General features: G+C 42.7%; 1 protein-coding gene across 2 annotated transcripts in view; it reads right to left on the bottom strand.

Annotated features, from left to right (window-relative positions):
* The window catches only part of LOC146811430 (taste receptor type 2 member 40-like), a 206,575-nt gene that overhangs the window by 169,238 nt on the left and 13,469 nt on the right, over window positions 1–23,868 (bottom strand). Inside the window, exon 2 of one of the 2 annotated variants that reach the window (XM_085614511.1) lies at window positions 5,875–8,113. The exons of the other annotated variant lie outside the window; for it this stretch is intronic. Coding sequence (XP_085470637.1) covers window positions 7,049–8,017 — 969 coding nt within the window. The 5' untranslated portion in view covers window positions 8,018–8,113 and the 3' untranslated portion in view covers window positions 5,875–7,048. Of the gene's footprint in view, window positions 1–5,874; window positions 8,114–23,868 lie in introns of those variants that run through there. 2 annotated transcript variants of the gene reach the window in all.

Below are 23,868 nucleotides of genomic sequence, written 5' to 3'. Positions count from 1 at the left end.
TAGAGTGGAAGAAGAATAAAATCAGGATTAAACAATTAGAAGAACACGGAGTAGGGTTAGGGAAGCTTCACGAAAATTGTATATATTGTGAATAAAGTTGAGCACAATTAAAGACTGTTTTGCAATTTGCACAAATGGAAACAAACAGAAAAGATTCTGTTGCTGCTATTTTTCTACCGACTTGGTCTGAATCTAAATAGTATGGAACCAAATAATCGTAGTCATAGACATAGATATAAAATAGGCACAATATTAACAATATTGATGATAGGCTTAATGGTGCTAATTGTTGGATTAAGTTTGAGTACAACAAAGGTCGAAGAAGAGAAACATTAGTCAGTACAAAAAACATCACACAGTAGGTGGTGCGTTGTATTCATTAGAAGGGCAACATTTACATAATAATTTAACTAGAGGATATTACACATTAAAACCTTACAGCAATCTGCTTTATGAGTACATCAATATGATGGAAGCAAAGGACTGTTATGTCAGCATGGAGTTACCTTCTTCAGTGGCTGAGGGAATTACATACCATCACATACCATTGACATATGGCATTACATGTAGTTTACTGTTGTGTATGTTCTATGATAAGGGTAATTTTCAGTATTATTGTTCTAATTATGATTTAGTCTTTTCAGAAGTTCCGCTGTTTAAACATTTGAACCGACATTCCTATGCCCAGAATGCAGAAACTGTTAGCAGATATTTTGCCCCAATTAAAACATTTGTCACTTCTTATACCCATAAATATAATTTGACCTGTGTCCTTACTGACATTGTGAAGAAATTCTTAGAGCAGGTAGAAGATGGATATAGAGCAGTGAAGACTAATGCTACTAAAGGAGTTCATATTAAGAGTTGATCACAGGAGGAGGTAGATCATCAAGCTGCAGAGAACATTGGATCATTGACATTAGATTGGCAACACCAAAGGAAATTGTGTATACACAATGATAAGAGTGAGTACATTACCATTCCTGTATGGGAAAGTGAGTGTGATCATACTTTTGAGGTTCGAGGATCTTGGAAGTTATTTCTGAATGGAACAGAGCCTCTGATTCCCGGAGTTTAATTTATTTGTGGGAAGAATGCTTATTTTAAGTTGCCGAACAAATGGTTTGGCACATATCATGTAGGAGTAGTGTTTCCAAAGATCTATCATGTGGAGAATCTTGATCATCCTCTGTGAGAGGAAAATCTAGGGCCAAACATTACTGCAGAGATCGTGGGAGATATTTTTGGAGTTATAATTCTAGGTGTAGAGGTGATATTTAACTACAAAAAGATTAAAAAACTATCCACTGTAGTTGATAAGTTGTCTACTAATACAGCTGGATCTTTGTTGCTTGTAAATACTGAGATGGTTACTATTAGGGCTATGGTTTGGCAAAACCTTCTTGTGTTAGAGATTCTGCTTGCAAAGGAAGGTGGAGTCTGCCGGATGTTAAAAGTTCAACAGTGTTATGCGCACGTCCCAGATAAAAGTAAAGACTTATAGAAGTTCATAAAGAATATTACTGACTTAAACAATGAAGTGAGTGTATTGGCAGCAGAAGGTGTTTCGTAATTAGTGCTGCAGGTAGATGGTTTTTCAGATTTAGGAAGTGGTATAGTGAGTTCAATTTTGAGACCACTGTTGATTATTGTGCTTTGTGCAATAATCCTGTTTTTGGGTGAGAAGGTGTACCGGAGACACAAGGGGCAGAAATGGATCTCACAAAAAAGAGAAGACTTGAAGTTAGAAAGGAAACAGAATGAAAATTACAATGAAATGAAGTGTTTGGAAAAGTTCAAGAGAATAGCAATTGCCACAACACAGGTTTAACTTGGTTAATCTGATAAGAACAAGAGATAAGATAGGATATTCTGTGATGGTTTGATTCGCCATTGGAAGGGGGATTGGAGAAGCGTAATCTCGATCTCATCTGAGATATTGTAGGAGTGGTCATAATCATTCGTAGTCAAACTCAAATATATTCCGGCAAATTAAAGTTACCAAAGGGAGTGGAGTATCGCATACTAGAGTATTCCGCATACAATACTTGTGTACAGTACATGATTAATACAGGAAAATGTGACATTTACATAATAATTTGTCTTGATAAATCAACATAAATGTGTCCCATTGTGAGGTTATTAAACTAGAATGTGTGCCAATTTATATGTGTAACAAGAATACATTTCACGCATTAGCATTTACATTGATAGTTCATAAGTCTTTACAATTTATACTTGTATTAAGAAGCTGCATTTATTGTGTGTGTAGAAAGGTGCATGTATTTTGAGATCCTGTGCAATACTAACTTGGGGGCTTCGAGAAACCATTTTGGTCCATGCTTACGTTTGGAGTTTAATTTGTAATTTGTATTTAACCTTCAATGTACAATGTGTGTACTTGTGTTTTGATCCACTGCAGATATGGAGGGAGAAAGCCTCATTAGATTAGCATAGGAGGGTTTTGTTTTCCTTAGATAGCAAGGGATAAGAAGAGAAAGTTGGCAAGGAGAAGCACAGTAACGAGCAAGGAGGTGAGTTCTCATGAGAGATGAGAGGCCTGGCCAAGGACGAGCGAAGTTGAAACTTACCATTGAGGGAAAGGTGGTGAAAGTATTCAGTTGTGCTGGAGCTATGGAAACTCACTGGCAAAGGTCACATGGGATTGTCTACTCTGACTGCGATTGATATTTTATGCTGAACAAAGTGAGGGACAGGAGAGTCATCTTAGGTTTTCAGACCTATGCTTTTGCTTGTGCGGCTTTATGATACTTGACCCATTGTTAGAGTGCCTTCTGCTGAAAACTCCGGCAGTTGACAGCTTTCTGATTTTACCCTTACCAAATGCTTCTAAGCATTAGAGTTGTGCTTTTAAGGTAGAGAAGGGAAAGATAGTATGCTCATGCTAAGGAGAATCATCTGATTCAATTTAATACTCATTTATTTTTCCTGATTGACACATCATCATCATGGAGTCAGCTGTCTGGTTTGTATTACATATGATAAATCTATTCAGGAGATTTGGGCTTATTTTGGTCTTTCTGTACTCTTATATCATTATGTTGAAATTTATCTACATTGATTTATTTTTAAATTTATTATTAAACCCTACTAAACTCAGATTAAGTTGTCGAGTGGAATATTGTGAGGCCACATTGCACTGTATTGAGATGTCAACAAGTGACAGTTTTCTCCCTTTACCTCCCATGTAGCTAGAAAGATCTACACTCTGGAGATAAATGTTTGAATGGGCCCAAACTCCAACACTTTAAACTGTATTTTTACTGTCTCCAAGTAACCTCTGAGGTAGGCCCTGGTTACCCCATAGGGCAGGGTGCATTGTAATTAAAAGGTTTGACAAGTACTTTTAAGTTCTACATGTCCTGGAAGTAAAAAACTCCTAAATTCTTTTTTCACTACCTAGAGGCTTACTTGTCCCACAGGAGAACATTGGGTTTCATTATTACATTTAAAAAGGGCTAACATTTGATTGGGACCCTGTATCCAGTTCATATTTGGTATCTATGAAATTGTAATGAAAAATCCTCTTTAATGGTAAAGTCAGCTTTTAAAATGCAATTTTAAAAACTGCCACTTTTAGAAAGTTTGCCCTTATATTTTTGTGCCTGCAGCCTGTTTTGGGCCACATGATTGGATGTAACTGACAGTTCAACTTTGTGAATTCCAGAGAGTCACACAATAGAGGAATTGGGTGTGCATGAATGGGACATCTGCTGGAAGGATTGGGGGAGATGAGCACACTTGGAACAGAATAGGGTGTGCTCTGCCTTCACCTATCACCTTCAAATTGTCACTGCAGCCGGCTTGGGGCCAGGGCAGGGCCATCAGGAAATTCCATGCAGTTCATAGAAACTTTCTAGAACCTCTCTCACTTTTTTCCAGTGAGAAGGGCACCAGGTATAAAAATAGGACCGTCAGACGGACTCTTCAATTCACTGCTGGGCCTGTGGGAGGACTCTCAGATGATTACCTGCTGCTGTGACCTGCTGTGCACTCTGCAAGACTGTTTTGCTATACCTGGAAGGACTGTTCTACTGCTTGGAGCCTGCCTTGAACACTCAGAGACCAGCCCTGCTGTTGAGCCCTGCATCTTCACTTGAGCCCAGGAATACCAGGCTTACTCCAAGGGCTAGTTTGGTGGCCTTCTGTTCAGAACAACAGGGACAGAAAAGAATCCCACCATCTTGAGTCCACACCTGGACCCAGCCTGAGTGTGTCCTGAACCTCCAAGTGGTGTCTCACTAGGTCTTGGACCTTTGGTTGTGGTGCTAAAGATGTCCAGATGGCCAAATCCCAAAACTGAGGACTTAGAATTTTTTGGGCCAAAAACTGCTCTGAGAACCAGGAGGAGACTGGGACCAACCTGTTTGCCTCTCCGCCTGAGGTGCATTACCGGTCTGACTGACTTTGCGGTTTCTCCTACTACATTATTCACAGCAGTCCTTTGCCAAAGGGGGCTCCGGCCATGTGGAACTGTCTTCAGCTAGAGACTTCTGCCTCGTCCCGCTGGAGATTTTCGACTTCCATAAAAACGACTAAGTCTGAACGTAGAAATCTTCACTGCTGCTTTGACTAAAGTCTCCTCGATGATGACACTCCCTCCTCAGATACCTCCTGCAGCCTTGCCCCGCTGAACTTTTCCTTCGCAGAATATTTCATCTGAGTTCGAAGGTAAGCACTGTCCGGTCTCAATCCACTTCTATCCGAACCACGTTCCATCGCGGTTGGCCATATTTTTTTTGTTTGACCTGGTCTGGTGTGACTAGCTGTTTACAAATGGTGCTTTGATCTTTTAAGTGCTGTTTTTACTAAAAACTCAACAAATTCGTAACTCCAGTTCTACAGATTGGATTTTTGTCATTTTGGTGTCAAATAAATTATTAAAACTTACTCTATGTTTCTAAATTGGTGTGAGATTTTTCTTGTGTTGTGTTTTCACTTTATTAGTGTTTGTATGCTGCATAAATACTTTGCATATTGCCTCCAAGCTAAGCCTGACTGCTTTTTGTGCCAAGCTACCCAGGGTTAAGCACAGTAACAATTAAGTGCCTTTTTGTAGTTCACACTGCAAGGGATTTTGGCGCTTGCTTGACCAAGGATCCCTCATCAGTCAACCAACAACCACATTTCCCACAAAAATTGTATATCCTTTTAAAATCAAATACATATACACACAGACAATTTCAATTTTCAACAGTTGATATAGAGATCTGCAAAACAACTTCAATAATACATTAGTACACCTACTTACATTTGCACCTTCCATCATAACCACGTGCAAAACAACAAGCCATAAATTTTAATACACATATCAAAGTCCCTCAAACTTTAAACATTATATAACATTTCTGGGAAGAAGTGGGAAGAAAGATAAGTGCACAATTCATCAAGAGTACACACAAGACATACACACACACATATTTATACATCCACAATGCCTTCCACTAAAAAATGCCCATGACGAAACGGACCTACTCTCTGAGCACATGTCTGTTTCTTTACAGGCGGGGAAGAGAATTTTTCATCAAGGCCGATGATTGGTCTCCAGAGGTCTGTAGCACTAGATGTATTTTCTCTCAGAGAACTGAAGTCATAATTAAATCCTCACTAAGATGTCAGGACAGCTGAAGTGTAATGAAGGATTACTTGATGGTGCTTTTCGCATAGGATCCCAGAAGACATATACACTGTGGACACCAAATCAACGAACACACGCTAAAATAATAAAGTGCCTTTACTCTGCTTCTATTCTAGGAAACTTAAAGCCAACAGAGATCCATACACAAGTTGTAAGTGATGTCACAGGGACAAACAGAGGTATGCTTAACAATGACAAATTATTCAGCTCAAAAGAATATTTCTAAAGTGTGTTTTACAAACAAAAATTCAACCATGAACTATATCTCTCACAGTCAATGAACATTTAATTTTCGTCCAAAGAGCCAGAGAAACTGAAGTCCCCGTATTTGTGTATAATTTATTTACTGCAATAGTGATATAGATAGTATGCCAACATACTGCAAATATTCATATATACCATAAATTAAATAGATATTGTATTGATCAATGTCTACCAAATGTTTGCTTCATGGTCTACTGGTAACCTTCACTCTTTGTAGCATCACATAGGCCTGCTGTAAACTGGATGCTGCATACAGCACCATTACATATCTGGATATATAATGTAACCTAATATATAATAAAGCAGCATATTGTAACCTCTGTATCCTCACTGCCAAAAGAACTTTGCAGCACTTTGCAGCCTGCCTCAGTTCTACGCAAATAATGAATTACCCTATGTATGTAGGGGCTACACACAGAGACATAATGTTGAAGTCAAAGCTGAAGCAGTTTAATTAAATTCTGAATGCAAAGCCCAATAGATGGTGGGTTTCTGGACCATTAATAGTGCACAGTATTGTATGTCCCAGCATGCTTCTATCAGATTATCCCACAGGTAAATGTTTTATTCAATAACATAGACCCTGGAAAATATGGACAGGGCCGAACTGGGAACCGAAGGCAGCCCTGGCAATATTCTCGGACAAGTCCCGGGGAGGAGTGTGTCGGGGATGACTGCCTGGTCCCTGGGGAAGCACTGCCTGCCCTGGGAGGCTGGAAACGCTTTTGTTTCTGGGGACCGATTATGCAGCACTTCTGCAAAACCGGCCCCCAGTAACAAAACCGGCCCCCACCCTTTCAATCTCCTGGGAAAACACCTGATGCCAGCTACGGCCAGTCCGGCCCTAGATGTGGAGTATGTCCTCCGGGGCTAGATACTTTTCTGTCCTTTTCAACTTTCAGTTGATGAAGAGGAGGGACAATGGTACAATCACTCAGCCACTGGTAAGAGTGTAAAGGTGAATATAGAGTGCATTCTTGGGCGTTTGATGTGTACACATTAATTTCCTGAGGGTATGGTTAATATTGCCTATTTATAATGTATTAGTTTCTTGCAAGAACTTCAGAGCATGGATGGCTGGCACTGAGAGTAAATGGATGCTTCAGGTGAGGGAGATAGAATAATTCAAGCCGGTGCAGGCAGGCTGAGAATTACCAGCTGCTTCACCTCAAGCTTCCTCCTCTGGCACCTGGAATGGTGGAGGATCTGTATAGACTTGGCCTTCAACTTGGGGCTCCCCAGGATTAGGATGACTGACTGCACAGGAGAGTACAGGTAAATCACAGCCAGACATACAACCATCCAGGGACTGGCGGGTGGGAACATGTCCAGGAACATGAAGACCTCGGACACGTAGAACAAAATGTAGATCAACAGCAGTGATGTTACTGTCCTGGCCGCCCTTAGGCCCGCCTCACCGCGAGGAGCGCCAGAGGAAGAGCCCCGTGCCATATTCTTTGCATGGCTACAGAGCGATCTAATGATGAGAACGTTTGAGATGCCGACAAGAATTAATGGCAGTGTGCAGCCAAACAGAGTGCTGCACAGCAGGGAGTAGGGGTTCAATCTGAGTGTCACGCCTTCCAGAGTAATGTTCAGTGTGACACTGTAGGTCATATTTTCAGAGACTCCTTTTTCCACGCTCCAGGCTGCCGGGAGACTGATGATTAGCGAAGTGAATGTTGACCCCAAAAGCAACCAATGCACCAGTTTGGCAATGTTCTGCTTCAGCTTAACGAGGAAAGGCCGGGTGAAGATGAGGATCTGGATGCAGTAAAAGACACAGAGGCAGACGGTGAACCAGAAGCTGGAGACAATGGTGAAGAGGAATACCACATTAATCACTGCATAGACCTCAAACGAGAAGTAGACCTCATCCCACAAAAAAGCACAGAAGTCGTTGACAGCCATGGTGAGCTGGAAGCAGATGTTGGACAGACCTAGAGTTGTAATGATGAGGTCACCAGGCTGAATGCAGAGGGAATGAACGCTCACCATGAAGTTCACAACCAAAATGAATGCATTGGTGATGATCCCCGTGACAGTACCAATCCCAAAGATGGCTAGTGACACAACAGCAAATGCGGATAGCATCCTGCTTCTTTACAAGGGAAGAGAGAAGGTAGTCATGAAGGAACATCTAAACTTGGATCAGTAGACTTCTTCCAAGCACCATATCAGAAGTGGGACCTGAATCAGAGAGAGGAAAATATAATTACAGCTTCTCTTGTCCAACACATCCACCATCTATCATCTTATTATGATGAATACATTGCACAATTTATAAACCAATCCTCGGCATACAAAGCACTTTCTGCTAGAGGTAGCCAGTACCAAAGGTAATAGATCTGGCATATGTTAAACAGAATTTTTTTTGTCTAGTACTAAATACTGATGCATCGTATGTAGATATAGAAATAGTATCGAGGAGGGATGCACTGATTTGCACTGTATCATGAGTGGGAGGCTGAACTCTGTACAGTGTACCCGAGAAGGGAAAACAGTCAAACGTTGCACCACCGATTGGTGTCTGTCCGCTCATTAATGTAATATTGGATGAGGAATAAAGTAGAGATAATCTAAATAAAAGCGGAACAAGAAGCAATCCAACACCCAGGCAGAGCAGCTCAGCTTCTTTACAGAACTTTGGCCCTTCTAGCAAACTGTGTGAACAACAAGTAAAAATGCCTATTTTGAGCTTGTGTCCTGTGAAGTCTTCAGAATGAATCAAGCACATGCAGACTATGTTTATGAAAGCATTGTACTTTCTCAATTCATGCTCCCTCCTCAGAACACCTTAGCTAATTTCACTAAGAGGTCGCAGTTTAAGAAAGCTCACTGCTTCTCAGCACTTAAACTCGGGAATTGTGCGAAACAGATTTGTACCATTCTGTTAACCACTTCATTGACCTGACTCACTGTCAAAATAATTCCAGGAAAATTACTAACCAATACTGTTTCCATGTGCTTTACAAGTGCTCCTAAAGGCAACTCCAACAACACTCAGGATCATACAATTTGGCCTTGCAGGGTTCCCATTGGATGTCTCCTGGTACCACAATCAGCAACATATCCAGTAGAGTGCATTGCCATCTTGAAGGCATATGAGAGAACAGCAGGGTTGTGGAGATGTGTTTGCTGGTAAAGCAGGATTTTAAAATCTTTTTTAATAAATTGTGATGAACATTTGTTAAACAGAGGTGAATAGGAGAGCCCTCATAGAATCATAGCATTTTGCAATTACAGAAGAGTGTTTCACCTCATACCATATCTTGGAATACTGAGGGGTAGATTTACTAACATTTTACACAATTACAGCAGCTAAAATTGCTGCGCTCCGTTACCTGAATGGGAGGGAGCAGAACAGCACTGTTTCTATTATGATATGAAGATGTTTCTGTCTCCCCCTGTGCTGGCGCTCTTCGAGCCTGTCTTGCACCGTGGCGACACCTACACAACACAGCAAAGGGTGTGTGCATGATGTCTAGCATAGGTTTTTTTATTGGAAGAGTAACCTTCCTAAATGTAGAATAAAACTTTTGCCAGTTTGTATATGTGCTGTACAGAGCAAGAAACATGCACTGTTGGAAAAGTTAGGAGAAAAAAAACTTTTCTCCCTTTTAACGCCTACCTTGAAGAGGGGTTATTTTTTTACACAGAGTCCTGTCTACCATTTTTAGTAGACAATGCTTTGTGTTTAAAGCCATGGTATGCCCCCGATGCAAAGTAGTGCAAAGTAAGTGATAGAGCTACTTTGTATTATTTTAGGGCTACTTTCCAGCACCAAACCTAGTAAATCCCAATTCTACACTTTGCAGCTGCTATCCTCAATTTTGGGACTCAAACCTGTTGTGTTAGTGAATCTGCCTATGAGTTTTCACTCCAAGTGCCTATTGACCAAGGCCATCTTCATTGTATGAAAGCATAAACCATGCCTTAAGTGTGGCATGGTGAGCTGACTCCAGGCTTAATTGCCACAACTTTGAACTTGAAAATAAACAGATATGAAACACATGCTACGACTGGGTCAAAAAACTGGCAAGATTTACCAGTTTCAAATGTATGCCTTTGTATTACAGAAGGTTTCTTAAAAGAAAAAAACCCAAATGTTATTGGTTTACAGGTATTACAGAAATTAAGCTCCAAAAACTAGTTGCCAAGCTAAGAATTGAAAACTGCATTGAGTAACCGGATCAGGAGAGTCTGACATCTTCAAGAGGATTTAAGGCGTTCTCCAACCACAACAAATTTGAAAACCTCAACCAAATGCTGCATTTGTTAGGACATTGCACTTAAAAAATTAAATTTATATTTTACTTGCAGTTCAAATAATTGGGAATGTTATTCGCCACATCCATCTATTATCTTTCAACATTTATGTAGTATCTCTCTTCAGTTATACATTCCACTTCTTTTCATTTACCCCAAAATTGAGTCTTCCTTTTAAAATGACACAATCCGCTCACTCACACATTCATGACAGACTTCCTCTCAGGGGCACACAGATCATCCATCAAATATTAAAAAAGTAAGGGAAAAGGGACACAAGAAAACAGCATCTGAACTTAATCGTAATTCTTTCTGATATAACCCTACAAGAAGAACAAAGAAATGCCCTTCAGAAGGGACTTGGGGGGCATATCAACAACAACCGGCGATAATTATCGCTAAGCGCACTTAGCGCTAGGATAATTATCGCCGGCTAGCGTTGATTTGTATCGCTGAGATAGCGTGCTATTAGCAACGCTTATCTCAATAGCGATAAAAATCCTCACGCTAAGTGGCTAACGTGAGATTATCGCTGGAAACCCAGCGATAATCTCACGTTAGCTTGTTGATAGGGACAGAAAAACTTAGCCATGATATCCTCCTTCCATAGGATATCATGGCTAAGTCAGAAAAATACCAGATGTAAAAAAGCAGCGTTAACCGCGGTTAGCGCTGCTTTTTTTGTCTCTAACAGGGTTAGCGATATTCTTGATAATAGGAGAAATGTCGCTTAGCGACATTTCTCCTATTATTTTACTCTGGAACGCCCCCTTTGCATCTTATTAGAGATGCAAGGGGAAGCGTAGAGTAAAAGGGTGCTAACATGCAAATTTGCATGTTAGCACCCTGTTGTTGATAGGGTGCTAGTTTTATCTCTGCTTCTTTGGCTTTTAAAGCCAAAAAAGCAGAGATAAAGCCCTTGTTGATATGCCCCCACGTTTCATACCCATAAATCAACAGGATTTTTTTTTAAACTAGGTTGAAGTTGCACACATTCTTCAGAGACAAAGGTTACAGTTTTTCTTCGAAGCTAACAAAGATGTGCCGGCAAAGAATGAAAAAGGCTCCAAGAAAAAAACGAATTTCTGTCCACCTGCAAACAACATTCCTCCAGTTATTAGAGTATTTGAAAAAGTCTTATTCAATGACCTACTAATACAGGTAGAAAGTAAACAGGAGAAGATTTACAAAAACCTGTTGAAAATAGGAAGATAGGAATTAACCGATAATGGAGGAGAAATTGTCATACAAGACTGAGAGGCCAGTAAAATATAATGTAAGGCACTACTATTGAATAATACACCTTTCAGGAAGCTTCAACGCAATTCTACTGAAGAAACTAAGACAAAGGTAGAGATCTTAGTCAAAGGGGCCAAACAAATTGTGGATTTCCACACAGGAAAATACACTCCTATGAACTGAAGAACCCAAAATATCTTGGGCTACATTTATTATATTGTTGCATCACACTTGTGTTACACATAGTATCGCAAGGGCAACACAATACTAAAGTCAGATTTGCCTTGCGTTACTCTGTCCTAGGAAAGCGTTCCCTGGGTGAAGCATGGGTGTTCCCACGTATCCACACATGGAGTTTGCTGCCTTTCCATATTTACGAAGACTGGCAAAACTGGGAATGCATAAAAATGGTAAGCCTTCCCAGGGGATGCTCAACTAGGAGAAATATCTTTATTTCTACTCATTGTTTCCTCTTTCTAAATGTGCTGCATTCTGCAGCAGACTTAGAAAGAGGGAAAAGCCTCAGACGATTGTTTTTGTGCAGGAAGGTGTCCCTTAGTGCACAGAAACAATCCTGCCTGCAAAGCAGGAACCCTTGCACCATGGTGGAAGGGTGCCTGGGTTGGTGCTAGGCAGCAGATTGTTGGTCAGTGCTGGCAGAGAGCAGGAATGTGCCCTGTATTTGGTAAATACGGCACATTCCTACCCTCTCCCTTTCATGCAGCGCAGCAAGTTGTTCTGTTGCGTTGCATTGCATTGGGTAAAGTCAAAGATTGATCAATCTGACCCTTACTTTTACTGACTCCCAAAAATCCATTACAAGAGGAATCCAACACCATCTGCTTTAAAATCCTTAATACAGTTTGTAGACTACTATTTACAACCCTTAGTGAGCAACTTGCTTTCATCCATGAAAGATACTGAGGAGACAAGGATTTTGATCTGGCTATGCAGATGCGACTTAAATCCAATATGAATTCACTTTGCACTAGCATCCCAAAGAAAATTACTTGGAAATTGATAGAAGTATTATTGAATCCCTCACCGTAGTCACGCCAGCCCCTAGTTAAATTTATTGTAGAATGTACGAAAGTGGTCCACATCAAATAATTTTTCCAATTTGAACAAACATTCTTCCTGCAAATTGGGGGCATGCACAAGAATTATTCCTGGGTGCCCAATGTAGCAAAACTTTACACACACAATTTTGAAATGGAAGTACTTTTATATGAACAAACCCTTTCTATGAGAATGTTAAACTATGTTGATGCAACAAAGATGATGGACTGGTCATATGAGTGGGTACCTTGGAAAGAGCAGATTAATTTTATAATTGCATTAATCATCAAGACCCACATTTATGCTTCTCAGTCACAAAAAGAAGAAATACACTTACATTCCCGCATCTGTAATTATACCAAACAGTGGTCAAATTCCTTTGCAAGCATTGTACCAAGAGAAATGCTCTTTTGAATTATGAAAGCCACCACCCTAACTCTTCAGGAGATAATCTAGAAGAGCCAATTTCTGAGAATCAGGAAGAAAAAGTTTAGGTAAGACAACATGCATGATTTCTAAGAATGCAATAACCCTAACAAATTGATCAGGAGAGCAGAAAAAAGAGCAAGGAATAGCAACAGGGAAGCTACACTTAATCTCTTTGAGAAGCCAAGAAATTATAGGATGACGTCTGTTACCGTATTTTCAACCTTATCTGAGGCACAGAAAAAGATAATTAGGCCTTGGTAAATTCTGAATGTGGCCAACTAGAGACTGAAGAAACCACTTCTTGCCTTCAAAAGAGGATGCAACTTAAAAGATCAGATTACCCACACTAAATTCTAAACTATCCAAGACAGTCTGCTCTATGGGCTACCCTTACTGTAGGGGGACATTTTGCATGTGGGTTAGACATTGGGTCTCTAGTTGACAGGGGTATGTCCCCTGTCCGAGTAGGGACCCCAATCCTAGTTGGCATAAGTCAGTTACAGACCGAAAACTGTCCTAAGCTCACCCTCTCGTAGCTCGGCACAAAGCAGGCAAACTTCACCTAGGAGGCAATGTGTAAAGTATTTGTACAACACGTGACGTCATCAGCAGTGCATTGCGAGGGCGCGAGTTATAGTTAGCTCAACTAACTATAACTCGTGAATTTCTCTGGTTTTATATGAGTCAAATGTCCAACTAACTATAACGTCCCTGAAACCTATGAATGTTTCAGTGAATTTCTAAGGTTTTTTTAAATGCTAGAGATGAGCAACCACCTATATATGAAGGAGGCAAGTCGCCCATCACTGATAAAGCACACAATGCCAAGTGTAACACTCATGTGCTGCACAGACCTCACTATGCAAAGCACAAATCTCTCCATGTGGAGATATACTATTGATACTTGTTGTGTAGTGCACAGTGGAAGCAACCATGTTACCTCAGGCAGTGGGGAAGATCTCGGTCATGTAGCTGTGTTGTCCCCCCCGGAAGCAGAAGCGGAGTTGGATGCTCCAACGTACGCCACTCCAGCGTAGGAGTATGAATAAATAGACCAGGCCCTAGGCGTGGTTCACTTGCGGGAAGACCAACGAGTCTGTCAGAACGGCAGCCCTCACCCTGGCACGTGGCACCCACCATAACCGCGGGCCTCCTCGAAACAGGGCCCCTGCGAACCCAGCGGCACAGCATCGCAGACTTGTCTGTACCGACTACTGCCTTCGATCTATACTACGGACAGCACGGCTCACAATTCAGAAGCAGTGGCGATTGCAGATGTCGCAGTCCAGTTCTCAAGACACGTTACTCCGATTGCGGCCCGCACGGACCACGTATGATCGCAGGCTGCGCACATGCTGTGTGCTTCAGGTGCTACTAACTCACTGCACCATAAGTCATCCCCACATGGCCTTATCAACGCAGAATTCATTAGACAAAACACATTGCTCCCAGTACAGCCCGCCGGGACAACGTCTCATCGCAGGGTGCGTACAAGCTGAGTACTCCAGGTGCCACTAACTGTGCAGCTCAACTCAACACCACGTGGCTGTGCACCCATCCTGACCACTGCCTCTGCCCTACACTGGACTTACATGGTTCACAATTCAACATTAGTAGCAACGCAAATTGTGTAAGAGACTATAATAGCTTAAGAAGACCAAATGCTCCCAATCTGTACAGCTCAAGTCAACATCACCTGACTGTGGGCCTTTGCTGACCGCTGCCTCCAGCCTACACTGTGGAAGACCGGTGACACATGGTGCCAACTAACCCTGTTCAACACAAGCCGATCCCACATGTGTAACTGTGTCCTGAGTCCTCAAAGGCAGCGACCACAGTACCAGACTACCTTCGACCACCGAGGGGTATTTCCACATGGAAGACCGGCGACACATGGTGCCACTGAACCTGTACTACGCAAGGTTTGTTTGGGTCACCAACGTATGCACGTGGCTGTGGACCCTAGCTCACCGCTACCTCTGCCCTACACTGTGGGCGACCGGTGACAAATGGTACCACTAACCGTCTTCAACAGAAGCCGATCCCACATGTGTAACTGTGTCCTGAGTCCTGAATGGCAGTGACCCCAACTTCTTGCCAGCGACCACAGCACCAGACTCCCTTCGATTAGTGTGGCGTATTTCCATATCGAAGTCATCAATGTGGAAAGTATTGCCGACGAAAAGATAACGTAAAAGATACATTTCACACAATTTCCCTTTCCACGTCCAGTAATTTGCAAAGGAAGAGTGAACAGTTTTATGTCAGCAATGAGACATACCATCACTCAAAAATCCCCCAAAAATACTTATAATTTTTAAAGAACAGAAGCATTGAAGTACAATAATGATCACAATACGGATATTTTGAAGATGTGAAATGCAAATATGAACATACAATATGATGCACATAACTCAATTGCTGTTTCTCACTATATCACATCATATATTACCAACTCTGAGAAGACAGAATTGAAAGAAATGTGGGAAGAAATTTCACAGGAGAAGATACTTAGACAAAAAATGTACAGCTTCAGTTTGAAGATACTTTCACATCAAGAATTTGGATCCTACCAATGTTTGGATCGATAGACATCTTCAAGTTTATATTCAAAGTCAAAAGGAACCAACTGGATAAGTCTAGGTTTTCCTGCGGCACGAAATCGAGTTTTAATATAAATGTTATAAAACAAATTTGTGATGATATAGACTTACGTTTCTTTGCTAGTCAAGAGAACTGTACAGAAAATAACAGTTGGATATGTCTAGATGTTGATCAGCAAATGGAAGATAATACTGCTGTGAAGTTTGAAAAAGAAATAACAAAGTTAAAAGTAGTTTCTGGTGAAAATCCCAACTCTGTTTATATTTATTGCCGACATACTCATTATAATATTCAAACTAGGAATGTAGATGTACTACCCCTAACCCTGTTCAACACAAGTCGCACATGTGTAACTGTGTCCTGAATCCTGAATGGCAGTCACCCCAAGTCCGTGGCAGCGACCACAGCACCACACTCCCTTTGATAACTGAGGCATATTTCGATATGGAAGGCCAGCGACAGTAGTCCCACTAACCCTCTTTAACACAAAAACCGATCCCACATGTGTAACTGTGTCATGAATGGCAGTGACCCCCAAGTCCGTGGCAGCAACCACAGCAGCATACTCTCTTTGATCACTTAGACATATTTCCATATGCAACTGCGGCGACACATGGAGCCAATAACTCTGTTCAACACAAGCCGATCCCACATGTGTAACTGTGTCCTGAGTCCTGAATGGCAGTGACCCCAACTCCGTACCACCACACACCCTTTGATCAGTGAGGGGTATTTCCATATGCAACTACAGACTCTAGTAGGCAAGTAAGTATCACAGTCCTACTTTTTTTTATATCAGTTATAGCTTTACTACAATGACCAAATTAATCTTCAAAGAAAACTAAAATGGAATAGCAGTCTACACTGCAGGTGGTACAGCTCGCAATTCCATTTTTAAATGCTTACTTCTAACAACAAGATTGTACTCAGAAAATACAGCTCTTCGTCAGTGTATTCTATTCTTATTTCATCTTTTCATCATACACATACACTGCACTCACTAGGGCTCCCAATGGAAATTATTTCTTCATTCATTAAGTACAGAGTCCACTACGCAAGTAACTATTACAGGCCTCAAATCTACATAATATCCTTTTAGTGTCCTTTCTTCTTCAACATTTTTTATATCCGTTATAGCTTTAGTACAATCACCAAATTCATTTTCAAGTACAAACGAACACTGAGCAGTCTACACTGCGGGCAGCTGACCTCGCAATTTGAATTTTGGACACGTGGTGCCAACTAAAACTGTCCAACACAAGCCAATCCCACATGTGCAACTGTGTCCTGAGTCCTGAATGGCAGTGACCCCAAGTCCATGGCAGCCACCACAGCAGCAAACTCTCTTTGATCAGTTATATAAAATTGCATATGCAGTGACCCAATTTCATGGCAGCGACCACACCACCACACTCCCTTCGATTAGTGAGGAGTATTTTCATATTGAAGGCTGGCGAAAAGTGGTGCCACTGAACCTGCACTACGCAAGTCGGTGACGCCACCAACGTATGCACGTGGCTGTGGGCCCTTGCTCACCGCTACCTCTGGTCTACACTACGATCAGCAGGCTTCACAATTCAGATAGAGTCGTGATTCTACATGACGCAATCCTATAGCCAAGACACATTGCTTCCAGTGCGGCCCGTCCACACCAAGCATCATCACAGGCTCATACACTCTCAATACTTCTGCTGCCACTAACCCTCTTCAACAGAAGCCGATCCCACATGTGTAACTGTGTCCTGAGTCCTGAATGGCAGTGAGCCCAATTCCAAGGCAGCAACCACTCAACATACTCCCTTCGATTTGTGATGCATATTTCGATATGCAAGGCCAGCGACACCTAGTCCCACTAAGCCTCTTTAACACAAGCCGATCCCACATGTGTAACTGTGTCCTGAGTCCTCAATGGCAGTCACCCCAAGTCCTTGGCAGCAACCACAGCACCAGACTCCCTCTGATCAGTGAGGCATATTTCCATATGCAAGGCCAACAGCACGTTGTGCCACTAACCCTCTTTAACACAAACAGATCCCACATGTGTAACTGTGTCCTGAATCCTGAATGGCAGTCACCCCAACTTCGTGGCAGCGACCACAGCACTAGACTCCCTTCAGTCTTATTTGTTGTTCTTTTCTTTAAATAACTTTTTTAATATGTAAATCTATACATGTCTAAGACTCTTCTTTGTCCAACTGCACAGGGACACTTCCGGGCCCAAGAAGGTTGTTGGGGGTATGATGGTAATGTGGGAAGAGGGTGCGTTGCCTGCTGATGTGGGGAGAGGCAGCATCAAAGGGGTTTCTATTACAGAAAGAACTCCGATATATTTTCACAAATACCTCTGGCAAATGCCAGCTGATGGACTGAATCACAAAATGATTTTTCAATATTTATGTAGAGTGAGTTATAAACAGTTCGCACCCAGGCTCGAAGAGGGACAGCTCCGGTCCGTCCAGTCCACTCACTCACACAGTACTATGAGCCGTCCGCGCCATTGTAGCTATCCTTGCCCTGTTCCGTCGTACGCCATGCCACGCCACTCAGATAACGTTCCGATGATGGCCCCACATAGCTACCTGTCGCAGGCGTACTCGCTGTTGGTGTGCAGGTCAGTGGTCTAGTTCTCCACATCTCCTGCCCACTCCCCGAGAGCAGGTTTGCACACACACCACACGTGTCCAGCACATGCATCACAGGAAATGTGACCATGCAAATATAATAGATCAACAACGTCATATCCTTTATTGCCGGTGCTGACTAGATGCCGGATGCTCCACGGTTCTCAACCATAAAGAGTCTTTCAAAACTTACGCAGAAGGTTACACGCACCCTAATCTGTATAGCCCTCAGGGGCCTACCACCCCCTTGGCGCGGACTTCAGATGCACAGGGTTAGTGCCACCCGAAGCTCATATGGCCATCTGGGGCCTACCACCACGTGGCACGAACTTAACTTCCACAGGCTTAGTGGCCCCAAAAGCTGATGTGGTCTCCGCCATTGATGACTCAGGACTCAGCGACATGTGTGAGATCTGCCGGGCCGCGGAGAAGCTGATGTGGTCTCCGCCATTGATGACTCAGGACTCAGCGACATCTGTGAGATCTGCCGGGCCGTGGAGAAGATGATGTGGTCTCAGCCATTCATGACTCAGGATTCAGCGACATCTGTGAGATCCGCAGAGAAGCTGATGTGGTCTCCGCCATTCATGACTCTGGACCCAGCGACATATCTGGGATGTGCAGAGTTTTGACGGGCACGTGGAGTGCCTACTGCTGCACACTCCGGTGGCACCAGGTAATTATTTGCTCATGGATGCGCAGGGGCGGCAGTGTCTCTCTCTCTCCCTCTCTCTCCCTCTCCCTCTCTCTCTCTCTCTCTTCCTTCTCCCTTTCTCACTCCCTTTCTTTCCTTCCCTCTCTTTTTCTCTAGCTTTTTTTTCCTTCTCTTTTTCTCTGTGTCTCTCTCCTTTGATATGCGCATTAAACACGTCCTTATTTTGTGCTTTATTTTCCAGGCTCTGTTGTCCACATCCATGGTCCCCACAGCAGTGTTCCATCTTATTTTATTTTATTTTTTAATTATTTTTTTTATTACTTTATCGTTGATGTATGTTAATAGAAAAATAAAGTTTGGAAAAAAAAATTAATAACGTTTCTGGTTGTTTTCTTAACTCATGTGTAACTCTTTCTTGTTCCTATTACTGTTATTTGATGAAGTTCACCAGGGTCTTAAATTTTGGAAGACTTATTGCGGGAATACTGGTGATGTCTGCAGTTTCCACCAACTTCTGAATAGTGTGTTAGATCTATCTCAACTTTACTTCCATTAAAGTGCTGATAATGAAATGCTGACTTGCCGTTCCCGTGCAAAACGACAAGAGGTGCACCTTTGCGATTTATTCTAAATACTAAAATCCTGTATTGAATTGCACTGATGTAGTGGCTGCACTCACAGTGTACACAAAATCATTTACGAAACCTCATTGTATTTATATTGATTGGGAATCGGGCGTCAGGTGCTGGATCTTGACGAGATACACTGCTCAGTTCATATATTGTCCTGCACATGCAAAAAATCACATCACAACTTTCACACCAACTGCAATGCGAAACAAATTCCGGCGATAAGCCATGTTAGCACCAGGGATTTTACACCTGCTTTCTGATGGTGTTAAGCAGGATGACTACCTGCACCATGAAAGAGAACACAGCCAAGAGCCACGCCAGAACACCCACAGGTGCCATAGAATAAACGAGCATGATACAGGGATACCCATGAGGGCCACAAGACTCTTCGGAACAACTCCGGGACCGCCAACCCCGCCCAAACCCGCAGCTGAGCAAGTGTGTCCCTCTGGTCATTGTGTTAGCATGATAGGCACCAGCCCTGCAACGTCACAGTATGCTATCACCTCAGCGTTGGCAGAGAGCCTGGACATGTAGCTACGCACACATCCTCCTGCATGCACAACTGGCGTGTGCTGGTCCGGCATACACAGGGCAGCGCAGGGGTGTGCCTATCCGACAATGGGAACGGGGTGTCTCGGACATCTCCGTGTACAGGAAGTGCGGTAAATGTGTCTCTGTGTTCTGGTGTGGCCTGCCACAAGGGCCGCAGCAGTCGATGTTGTAAAGTGGCATGCACCACCTCCAAATGGCACAGTGATGGTGTAGTTGGAATGCAGCAGCACATGCGCAAATAGGCATTACAATGGTGTGCCGTACGAGTCCACGAGATACAAATGCGCACCGTACAAAAGTGTGGGAGCTCGTGGGAGGGAGGAGCAGTTGTTTGCAACGTAACAGACAGTGAACTCATCCATGTGCCACGTGCTGGGCATCTCATCCATGATGACCGCGCTCACAGACATCTCACAACACCAATGTCTTGCCTTTGTACACATCCTCTATGAATGCAGCGTGGTTTTCACTTCTATGCTCGTTCACTGGTGTGATGTAGGCGAGTTGTGTGACTTGTGCTCCTTGTTGGTGTGTTTCATTTTGGTCATTGTTTGTCGTGCTATACTTAATTGTGCATGTCTGCCATTCTGCCCATCTCCCCCCGTCCCCCCACTCCCTGCTTCTTCCTCTTCCTGGTGCTGTTCTGTCTATAATTTTGTTGCTCCACACATAAATACATGTCAATAACAAATAAGAATATTTCCTTGATTCTTTTAGGTTTCAAAACTTCTCTCTCTTGGTTTCTATAAAATTTTCCATATAAGCAGTTTTTTTTAATATTCAACAACACATAGAAGTCAGAAGTGCAATGTATTCTATCAGCACACTTTCTAGAACATTCAACAATGTGCAGGTTAAAAGTTCATCAATCTTTTTAAACTTAACCACATTTTTTTGCAACATTTTCTCAAACATTTAACGGCACGTGCAGGTTAAGAGCTCACAATTGTTTTAAGTTCGAACAGTGCCTTCCAAATGCAAGTATTAGGTGTGGTTGAGTTGACAACTTTTATCCTATGATATGTACTCCACGTTGAAACTGCTTTTTATAAACCAATCACAAAGATGCTTTTCCACAAAACAAATGTGCACCCACCTTTTAAAAAAGAATGCTTTTCGTCTCCCAATTACGTATCGTTTTGCTTGGCATTTAAAAGTAGTTCCCCATCTTTAAACATATCTCTTATTCTACCAAGGAACTGTATGAGCTACAGACATCTTTCCATACCTTCCAGCCATACCTTCAAAATGCTAGTGTGGATCGTAGGACATAGCTATATTTTCTGGTGCAAGAGATATGCATAACAGAGACGTTTTGACTTAGACCTAGCCTTTCAAAATGTGGACATTAAATGGTTTGCACAGAGAGGATTGAAGTGGCACCAATTGTTGTCTTTGGTTAAAACTTGTTTGCGTCTCAAACACCCTGACCTTATGATTGTGCACTGTGGCGGAAACGACCTAGGCACATTGACTGGGGTAGGTTTGGAAATGCTTATGAAGGACAGCTTTAGACAATTGATGTCACTTTTCCCTCAAACTGTCTTTGTATATTCCAATATATGCCAAGACAGAAGTGGAAATGGTCAAAATAATTTTGTCCTCAGATTGAAAAATCTAGGAAGAAACTCAACAAAGCTGTGTCTGCATACCTCAGAGATCACAAAATGGGTTCCATCTACAACAACAACATACGTTTTGATATGTCTGATATCTACAGAAGTGATGGAGTACACTTCACAGATCACGGAAATCGGGTTTCCCTGACTAACTTGAAGCTGTGCATCCGCACTTATATATAGCTCCAACTAATCAACACAAGGGCTCTTTTTAGAGCCACCCTATAACTGACAACTTAGGCCCGCTATTTTAGGGACAGGTAACGGCAAGTCCCGGATCCTCACCAAAAAGTATTCTCCACACAGCTGTGACGCAGCGGCCAGACCATCTGACTTTGCAGCACAGAGCTCTCGCTTTGATCACCACCTCTACTCCTCCATAGGGGTGAGTAGTTTGCGCTTTACAAATACAGTATTGATTTACCTTCGCACTCCCTGTACAACACCACCTAAGCACCATATACAAGTTGGACAAGTGTGGCACAGCGCCCAGAGCACATGACTTCACAGCATAGCAAACACAGGCTCACGGTTTCATACCCGAGTCCAGCAGCAGCTCAATTTAGCAGCATGACACTATAGGCAATACCTCACTTAATTTCCATACCCAGCAATTTCAGACCAGTAGGGATCAGTAGTTCACCGGCTTTACCCCGAGTCCATCAGCAGCTCAGCTTGCGCCCCCAACGCAATCAGACCCATAGGAGTGAGTAGTTTGCACTTTACAAATACCGAATTGATTTGATACGCGCAAATTTACCTTCGCACTCCCTGTATAACACCCCCTAAGCACCATACACAAGTTACAATGTTCGAAACAAAAGTTCCTCCAAGTAGGTATAACTACATACTGACACTACTTGGACAGATGTGACACAGCGGCCAGAGCACATGACTTCACAGCATATGACACACTGTTTGGACTCACTCTTTCATCCCCGAGTCCGGCAGCAGCTCAGTCTAGCACCATGAGACCGTACACAATACCACACATATTTTCTGTACCCCAGCACTTTCAGACAAGTACGGGTCAGTAGTTTGTCCTAGTAGATATAAACACATGCTGACACTACTTCCACAGGTGTAGTGCAGCGGCCACGGCACATGACTTCACAGCATAAGACACACAATTTGGGCTCACGCTTTCATCTCCGACTCCAGCACCAGCTCACCTTAGCAGCATCAGACTCTAGGCAATACCTCACTTAATTTCCGTAGCCCAGCACTTTCACACCGCTAGGGGTGAATACTTTGCTTCACACCCCGTCTATAGCACACCCTAAACACCCCACAGAGGTTTCAGTGCTCCTGCCCTCCTCTTTCCAACTTTTTTTGCCCTTTTTTCCCCTTACTCGCTTCGATGGAATCACAAAATGGCGACCAACACTTCCTAGTTGCAACCGCTCGCAGCCAATAAGCAGCAAGCTTGTGCTTGGTAATGCCTCAGCCAATGAAATGGCAGAATTCCCAAATATTGATATCTGTAAATTTCAATACTTCTCAAAAACTACTGAACAGATTTACACCAAATAAACAAAAGCGTGCTTTCTAGACCAAGACCCATCTCCCTGCCAAATTTGTACATGCACCTCTGAAATGAGTAGTTATAAAGTACACCCAACCAGTACCCTTGCGCGTCCGTCCCTAAATACACTGATTCAAAAAAGACCAATCTCCCATCACGATGGACCCACACTGGAATGTAGTACAAGTCCTTTGCTGCAGGGAGGAAAATGTCAATGAAAACATGCAAAGCCGCAATAATAAAATCAGTTTATGAAGAAAGCACTCTAATGGCTGTTTGCACTGCCTAAGTGTCGCCTTTCACAATCATCCTGAGACTCCTTTTGGAATTACATAATTGTTCACTGTCCTCGAGGGATTGTTCAACCATATAACTGAAATGAATATTAAAAATTAAACACTGTCCTCAGAGTCTCATACTTTCCCTTACAGTTTGGGTACTCACAATGAAGGTGGCAAACAACTTGGCTAATGTCCACATGTCCTGGTTAGGTAAAATCCTCCAACCAGTGTTTGAGTCCCATGACCCCCCTACTCGGCCAGTGCCTTCATCGTGGTGCCCAGCTCCAGGAATGGGAAGCAATCCTAGGGTGAGGTTTGTAACTGCTTTAAGGTGCAGGATCCTCAGTCCCTGCCAAGGAAAACTCAGCTCCCAGCACCGAACTTTCACCTCCACGTCCACCATTTACATCGTCTACATTTGTCTTACGCCATTCATGGGGCCACGCCGGCCTTGTAT

Source organism: Triturus cristatus, chromosome 7 (genome assembly GCF_964204655.1).
Source record: "Triturus cristatus chromosome 7, aTriCri1.1, whole genome shotgun sequence".
NCBI lineage: Eukaryota > Metazoa > Chordata > Amphibia > Caudata > Salamandridae > Triturus > Triturus cristatus.
Note: the sequence above shows the minus strand (reverse complement) of the source record. Positions and strands in the feature narration are given on the sequence as shown.